The sequence below is a fragment of the Agelaius tricolor genome, unplaced genomic scaffold (genome assembly GCF_023055355.1).
Source record: "Agelaius tricolor isolate 1412-34295 unplaced genomic scaffold, bAgeTri1.0.p SCAF_38, whole genome shotgun sequence".
In the NCBI taxonomy this organism is placed as follows: domain Eukaryota; kingdom Metazoa; phylum Chordata; class Aves; order Passeriformes; family Icteridae; genus Agelaius; species Agelaius tricolor.
In genome coordinates this window covers 39,557-48,201 of record NW_027269298.1, presented here as the reverse complement: position 1 = coordinate 48,201, position 8,645 = coordinate 39,557, and the positions used below count along the sequence as shown (strand labels likewise).

General features: G+C 50.4%; 1 protein-coding gene across 1 annotated transcript; it reads right to left on the bottom strand.

Annotated features, from left to right (window-relative positions):
* Positions 1-4,246: 4,246 nt before the first annotated feature.
* On the bottom strand, positions 4,247-8,638 carry NAIF1 (nuclear apoptosis inducing factor 1). The gene is made up of 3 exons (XM_071454305.1): positions 7,638-8,638; positions 6,364-6,813; positions 4,247-5,776 (listed from the first exon to the last, which is right to left on the bottom strand). Exons 1-3 carry the CDS (start codon positions 8,425-8,427, stop codon positions 5,757-5,759), a joined length of 1,260 nt encoding a protein of 419 aa, XP_071310406.1. The 5' UTR covers positions 8,428-8,638; the 3' UTR covers positions 4,247-5,756.
* Between the last annotated feature and the right edge of the window lie 7 nt (positions 8,639-8,645).

The following is an 8,645-nucleotide window of genomic DNA, read 5'->3' as shown; positions in this document are numbered from 1 at the left end:
TATTTACAAGCTGTGCTGCTGAAATACCAGAGGCATCTGATGAATCCAGCCCAGTTCTCGCACCTCTCATGCCCCAGCACATGGCTGACAGACATGTGGATGCTCTGCTTCCATCCCTAGGTAAAGGACAAACGATCCATGTGTGTGGTGTGGGAGGAGACTCTGCTATCTGCTATGATTCACTCTGGTAAATAACCTTCTCCAGGGCTTCTCTTGTTTATAGCAACAGCCTCAAATGCTGAAGTTTACAGAGACTTTAATCCTTGCTGTTCTCACACATATTTACTTCGCAGTTTTATCAGAAACATCTCTTGAAAACCTCAGTGTTTTTATAATTAATTGAATAATGTGACTGATGTTAAAAATAAATGGATTTGGAAGAATGCCCAGTGAGCTGCTGAGCAGTGTGTAGTATAGCAACCGTAGCTGCAGTCTCAGGGATGTGTGTATTTTCCTAACAAACCCAGTCTCATGACTGAGAGATTAAATCTTTATTAGTTCAAAATTCACCCTGTTGATTTTGCTGTGTTTATGCTGCATAATTGTTTCTGGAGAAATTCACATGTTTTAAAGGGACAGTGCTCCTGTTTACAGAGGGGATGGGTTAGTCTGAGTCTCCCACAGAGGCAATGTGGGTGCAGGGTATCTTCATCCATCCACCATCCCTCTGGCTTTATGTTATTTTCTGCTCCAGGTGCAATCCATGGGGCCATATGTGTGTGACCAAGGTGCTTTGATTCTGCTCATCCCAGACTCACATCCTATGGATTTCTCTATGGCTGTGCCCACCTCACCTCTGCTCCCTGAGCCTCAGCCACATCCCTGCCCTGTGCTCTTCCTGACCTAAGCCTTTCCTGAGGCCGCTCCCCAGTGCCGCCACCACTTCCTCAACTTTTGCTGGCTCAGGGCACTGTCTTATCAGTCTGGGATATTTTTATCAGTCTGTGCTGTGCAGTTAAGTCTGGGCCTCACCTCTGCTCTCCTGGAGAGGTGTGCCCAGCTGGCCAGGGCTGGGACCGCTGTGCTCTGAGAGTGAGCACCAACAGACATGCCTTGTCTTGCCTCCTCTCTGCTCTGAGGACAGAGATAAAGCAGCAGTGGAGAAACAAGGTGAGATAAATACAGGAGGGACAAAACTCACTGAGGTGAAGTGAGGTAGATCCTGTAATGCATTCGGTAAGCCTTCAAATCCTATCTCTTATCCCAGGGGAATCCCAGATGCACAAGCCCTGCAAACTACATCATCAGCATCTTCCTCTGGAAAGCATCATCACACTAATTCATTTGTCCTGGCAGCCAAATGATTAAAGTTTTAAAACTAAATTACACACGTTGCTGTAACAGCATAAACACAGTAATGGTTCTCTGTTACACCTGTCGCCTCTGCTGTAATGGCCTTAATGAGCTTTCAGCCTCATCATCCAAAAAAAAAAAAAAAAAGAGATTATCACAGTCACTTTAAGCTGTAAATGCATTCTTGGGGCTGTGAGTGGGATGCAATGCCCTGCTCCAAGGAGCTGTGGGTGGGAGCTGCAGTGGGTGGGTGCCTTCCCCAGAACTGGGGCAGGTCCAGGCTGGGGAGCTCCCAAAATGGGGCAGGGGGTGCAGACTCCACAGTAGTGCAAGCTGTAGCAAGCAGGCAGATGGAAACCCTGTCAGGGGAATGGGTACCTATCTCCATTGCACAGGATTATCCTATGGTGTGGAGTTATTCCAAGCTTGCATCTTCTCAGCTTAATAACAGGCTGTGAGCTGCACTTTGACCCGCTTGTGTTTTTCACTTGTTCCACATTTGACTGAACTCATCATCATAAAGGCCAGGAACTGTTTCACTTTCTGTGCCAGGCTGGGTTTCCTGTTGGATGTGCAATGGACACACCTGCATGGTGGGTTTCTGGCCTGCCAGCACTGGGAATCCTGTTATTGAAAAAAGGGAACCCAGGAATCTAGAAATCTGGAAATTTTCAGGTCTAACCACATTTTTGAGGAATCTTTCCTCAAAAATGTGGTTAGACCTGAAAATCCAGCTGCCTGGCTTTTTTTGTTTACTAGTTTCCATGTCTGCTTCAGTGTTTCCTGGGAATGTGCAGCAGAGCTCTCCGCTTCATTCTGTGAGGTCTGTGGGTGGAACTGGATCTTGTTTGCCCCTTCCAAAATCTGCAGACTTGCAACCTGCTTTGCCTCAAGGCTTGTTGTGTTTATCAAGCCCTATCCTGTGTCTGTAGCCCAGCTTCCATCCCTTCAGTGTTGTGCTGGACAAGAGACTTGCTGGCTGTGGCCCTGGTCTGCCCCACTGCCTGCAAATGCTGCTGTTACCCCAAATACATCAGAAGCAACCGTAGGTCTGTGGTTCTCCCTTGACACAGCAACCTCTAATTTGGGGTCCCAGATGACAGAGGTGAAGGAAACTGTCCCTGCTGGCGCTGGGATTCTGCCTGGGGTTAATCACCTGCACATCTGGGACCCGTTTGCAGATGATACCGACTTCATTCCGCCACTCAAAACATGGGCTGGAAGCTGTGCTCCTCAGTCTCATGGAGTTTCTTATCAGGTGCTTTTCAAGCAAGACAGAGAATATTAAATGCTTTAATTTTCACACTGACCTGATCACCCTTCTGCTGACAATACCTGCTGGCAACAACCTCTCACGTGACAACAGGACAAAACCCACAAACGATCCCCAGAAGGATGCTTTGCTAAAACAGGCTTGAAAACTTTAAAATCGTGCTGGAGGAAGTAGAGGTTATTTGGGTGAGTGTGCGGGGCAAATCATTCTGTCCCTCAGAGGGGATCTGCTCCCAGAACTGCGATGTGGTGATGGTAGTGGTGGGAAACTAACATATGTAAAAAAAAAAAAACCATAAAAAACCCCTTAAAACTTGTTTAAAAAACCTTAATACCTGTCCCTTTGCTTATAATGAAGGACTTGATGTGTTTTTTTAAATCCTGTCCTTGCCCATTCGGTTCTGCAGTGAATTCATCCCAAAGGCAGACATCCTAGTGTCCTCTGCCACGTCTTTGGGAAGCAGAGGGACCTGCTCGAGTCCCCAGGCATCATGACTTTTCCAGGGATAGCTATCTCATCGCTGCGCTCTGCCCTTTGAATTTCCTCCTGTCAGATCTCTCAGCCATGAAAAGATTTGCCAGCGGAGGGTGCAAGCCGATCCCACCAGGGCTGGAGCTCAGGGTGCTCCCGGACCGGTGCGGTGTTCGGGATCCCGGCGCGCAGTGCCACCTCCTGGAAAGCCGGGCTGCACCGCACACATCGCAGGTAGAGCTGTGCTCCAGAGGAGCAGCGGTGGCTTGGTGCTGCCTCCGTAGCTGCAAATATTTTCTTCTCACTACCAAGAGTCCCCTGCCAAACTTCCCTTTCCCCAGCAGGCACGAAGATGCTGCTCACGCCCATGTCCAAGGCACCCTGTGGCAGAACATCTCTGCATGGCTCCTTCCCAGTCTGGATGTTGAATACAAATCTTTAGGCACTAAAAGAACAGTAGAGAACAAATAAACATCTATAAATATTCCTCTTTAGCTTTTGTTCTGTTTGGGCATCAGCTGGTTGTTCAGTTGAATGTCCCATGTCCTTGTTTGCCCTGTCAGTGTCCTGTTCACCTATTCATCCTGGTTTTAACATTAAGGGACCCTTTTCTCTGTCCCCACCAGTTTGGTGACTGCTTCATGAGCAACAATCAAGCCCCTCATTGCACAGTTCACCCTGTATTTAAAATGTTGCCCCATCTTTTTAATGAGACAAAAATCTGTACACAGAACACATGCTTGGATGCTGCTAGCTTGACTCAGCTCTGGATTTATCCTGAAAAGACAGGAAAAATGTGTGGTTGCAATGGCAACACGTTTAGTCCTCTAGAAAAGCAACACAGCTGAAGTGCTTAGTCACTGAAAAAATGCACACTGCAATTTAAAGCCAAAGGCTGGTATTTCTAGCATTATTTTAGGCTATTGTGGCATGTTCTGAGCAGTGGGGAGATTACTGTATTTCAGTATTCCATCAGACACTGTGAAATAACTTGTGCTCCAAGGTAAGTCTGTAAAAGCTATTATTTGAAAAATACTGTAATTATGTAAATACAAGGCCACAAGATTCACAAACAAGAGGAAAAGCTACTGTGACCTGTGATTGTTCACAGCTCTCCTTGGTCCCTTCACAGTGAGGATTCTGTGTTGCAAAGCTGTTGTCAGAAACTCATTTTCACTTCTGCACACACCAATGAACTGAAACAGCCTGTTTACCAAAATGTATTTTTTATTAAAATTCATATTTGTAAAGGAGAGATCATTACACAAATGAGGTAAACCAACACATATGACATAGTTCTCACTCTAAAAATAAATTTCAGTTCAGCAATTGATTTGATTCCACAAAGTCTAAGAGGAAGAGTCAGGCAAGTGCTACTCATGTGGTGAGATGCCAGACAAGGCAGGATCCACCCTGACTCAGCTTGGAGGTGTCAGTCCCAAGGGCTTGGGAGTGTTCCAGGGACCAAACCCTTCTCACTGTGGTGTCCTTTTCTCCCCCATCAGATTTGTAGAAAGGAGGAGATGAGCAAAGGCCAGGGACTGACAGCAGTGACCTCGTCACCTACTGCTCTAACCAGGGGTCCCCCATCAGCATCTCCCCATTAAAGGCTGTGTAAAGGTTTCATTTGATTGTGCAAATTCACTCCCTTGTCAGCCCTAAAGGAGACTTAACAGCAAGTAAATACCAGCTCTGGAAAAGTTCAGTTTTAAAAGTAATAACCTGGCAAGCAACAAGCCTGTAAAACGTAAGCCACTTTGCAAGGCAGAAGGAGAAGACTTACACTTCTGTTTTTTCTTTCCCTAAGTTTTCTTCCATGCATGTACAAGTGGACCTTTAATCTTAAAGTTCATGAAGTTACTGCAAGTCTGTGAGAATCATGTTGACCAACCTGTGCAATGAGGCTTTCTCATTAAGGACCAAGATCCACAGAATGCCTCAGAAGTGGCTGTAATGTTGTTTCACCCTGTATAAACGGTATAGGACAGTGAGGAGAAGCTCAGCTCTGTTTGTCAGGATGAGGCCAGCCAGCAGACAAACACGGAATGGCTGCACTGGCTTCCAGCTCCCAAACATTACAAACAAACACCACCAGAACTAAGTACTGCCCCAAAATTCACTCAAATCAGTGGCTGACAAACTCCTCAACACTGGGAATTCCTGTGTGGCTGCAGTTTAGTCCAGGACCTTAGTCCGGGTCCACTTTGATGGATCAAGGTATTCTGGAGGTGACAAACGATGCAGACGAAGCAGAGATGGAGTTTCACTGTTCCATCCACCCCAGGGAAACTCATCCAGGCCCTGGGGTGTTTACGCTGTGACAAAGACATTGTGCCAAGACATATCCCAGGAGAGTTTCTGGTACCCAAGACATGAAACTTTCATCACATCTCCCAAGTTGATAGAGAAATTTCGTGACGGCACACAGATAAAACATGAGGTGAATGCACTGTTTCAATCCCACTGGGATCCTCAGGGCAGGTAGGTGGGACTGAAAATGCACAGAGGCTGGGTGCTGGTCTGCATGGGCAGGATGTGACAGTGCAGGAGCAGGATCCAGGGCTCTCAGTGCAGAGGGAAGGTTCTACCACATCTGGTACCATGTTTCCAGTAAATGCTTTCAGCAAGAGGCAGAAATGCATTCACTGTGTGCACTGTGGGTTCACCATCACTGTACCTTGGCAGCTGCAGCACTGATATTCCGACAGAACTCTCCACGTTAGAAGTCAGTTTTAAAGCCTATAGAAAGAGAGACAAACAGAGAGGCGTCATAATTAGGACAGAATTTTTTTTTCTAACAGAAATTTAAAAATAACTTAAAAAAAATAAAAATCTATTGTTTGAGGAACTAAAGCAATCCATGTTAAGTTGCTGGTTTATTACACATCCTGCTATGGCTCTGTATGAGAGTCTGAAAGGGCAGATTAGCACAAGATTGGCAGAGAAACCTGTTTAGACTCAGCTGAACTCCAAGGGAGCCATTCACACTGAGAAGAGGCAGCACCCCATGCTCCCAAGTGTCCTCTGCCAGCATAGGTAGGTTTTTAGCAAAGCTGATGTCCCATAGAATCACAGAATTGTTTAGGTTGGAAAAGACATTTAAGATCTGAGTTCAACCGTTTCCCCAGCACTGCCACATCCACCACTAACCCATGTCCCCAAGTGCCATATCTACACATCTTTTAAATCCTTCCAGGAATGGTGACTCCACCACTACCCTGGACAATCTGTGCCAGGGCTTGGCAACCCTTTGAGGGAGGAAATTTTTCCTAATTCAATCAATCTAAAGCTCCCCTCCCATCACTGTTTCTTTCACTGGATCATACCATCTTGCTGCCCTGTCTGGCCAGGCTCAGTGGTGACCGATGGGTTGGGTGTATTGCTCTGCAAAAATCGACGGAAGTCCTTAATCATGGGGCGGAGGACCTGGATGAGGGCACTCAGAGCTGCCTGTGTGCCCTCCATGGCCTGTGCCTGCCGCTCCTGGGCACACGCCTGCACCTCCTGCGAGCGGCGAATCATCTGCAGCAAGTCGTTCTGCTGCTCCAGGTGCTGGGCAATCTCCTTCACATGCAGGTTGGTCACCCGCTGCTCCTGCAGGAGCTTGGCTGAGTTGAGGGCAATGCGGCTTTTCAGCTCCTGGGGCTTGGCAGACACCTCGTGCTGATGGGCCATCATCTCCAGGGGCGCCTCGGCCGTGACGGTGGTGGGGGCTTCCGTGGTGCAGTACTCCACAACGCCGTCCTCCAGGCTGTGGTAGGCTGTCTCTGCAGGAACTGAGAACAAAGGACAGAAAGGGAGTCAGGAGTAGCTGGGATACAGGATTTTTATCTACAGGACTATTCAGTGAGTATCACAGGAATACGGCCTGTTCAGTGAGATAACATACAATGGCCAGCAATGCACAAAATGACCTATTTAAGTCTACTCCACCCTCAGTCGAGCTTCCTTCAGGGCTGTACAGTCCAAAGGAATAGGGAATGCCTTATCTGTCTAGACAATATCATCTCTCAATCTCCAGTTTAGAACAATCTTTCCACGCAGCATTAACTGACTGACATAACAGCAAAGACCCCCAATGGCCCCTGTCGGTAGAAGAGCTGCTCTTTGGGAAACTGCCACTGGAAAATCAGCCCTGAAGATGTTTTTCCCCAGAGAGGGAATGAAGAATCTCCCAAGGTGCAAAGGATCCTTGATTGCCTTGTCCTTAAGGCTGAGTCCAGCTGTCAAAGCTGACTTTCAGTACCTGCTGTCTTGTGGCCACTCCCCTACACCACAAGGGCAGACTGGGAGGAGCATTTCATTACAGAGATGTGGGGATTTCTTTTTGTTGGGGTTTCTCTCTGTCCAAAGAACCTGTGAGCACCCTATCCCTGGAAATGTTCAAGGCCAGGCTGGGCGCATCAACCTGGTCTAGTAGAAGGTGTCTCTGGCCATGGCAGGGGGTTGGAACTGGGTGCTCTTTAAGGTCCTTTCCAACCTAAACCATTCCGTGGCTCTGTCCCCACACAAGGCTCGGGGTCCCTTCGCAGGGGGGTGTCAGGGGCTCTGTGTGACCCTCCAGTCCAGCCCAGAGCGTTCGGGCGGGCGCAGCACTCACTCTGGGTCAGGGTGACCGTGGTGGCCGACGCGGTGATGGGGATGTCGCTCCCGTCACCCGCGCCGCAGTCGCCGCTCGGCAGGCTGATGATGGTGGCCTCTCCCAGCAGGTTGCAGATGCGCTGCTGCATGGGGGTGAGGATCACCGGGGCGGCCGCAGCGCCCGCCGGCTCCTCGCCCTCGGGCCCGTTGCCGCCGCCGTTCTGGCTCTCGCCTCCCCCTTCCATGGCAGCCCGCACTTGGGCCACTTTGCGCCGCACCTCGGTCTTGAGGTCGGACCACTTCTTCTTGACCTCGGGCAGCTCGCGGTGGCAGGTGGCGACGGCGTTGACGCGGCGCAGGATGTCGTGCCAGGCGGCGGCCTTGGCGGCCAGCGGCACGCCCGCGTTGAAGTGGTTGACGAGGAGGTGCTTTCCCCGCTCCAGCTCCTCCACGATGATCTCCACCTCCCGCTCCGAGAAATTCATCTTCCGCTTCTTGGCTGGGGGCGCCGGCGGCGACGCCATGGCCATGGGGGGCACCGGGACGGGGCACGGGGTCACACCTGGGGGGCCTGAGGGACGCTGGGCAGGGCCGAGGGGCGGCAGGGCCCCCCCACCCCCGGGGCCGGGGACAACAGGGGGGCCCCGAGGCCCCTCAGGGCCCCGAGGGGTCGGTCCCCCCCGCTCCCCCTTTGGCACCGCCAACGATACGCAAATTGCGTACGGCGCCCGCCCGGCAGCCCCGCTCAACGGCCCCCGCCCTGCGGCACTGGCGTAATGGCTTCCAGAATCGGCCCCTCTTCCTGCCATGTCTGATTGGCTCGCCCGCCTGCCCGTCACACGAATTGCCCTCCTCCCGCCTGCAATACCGCATTATTATTGGTCAACAGCCCTGTCCATCAGGCAGACAACAGGCGGCCCCGCCCCGCCACTGGTCTCAGGGCACTGGGCCTGCGTGGGGCCTGCGTGGGGCCGCTGAGGGGTTGAACCCGCCCGTGGCTTTCCTTGTTCTAATCCCATTGGTGTTT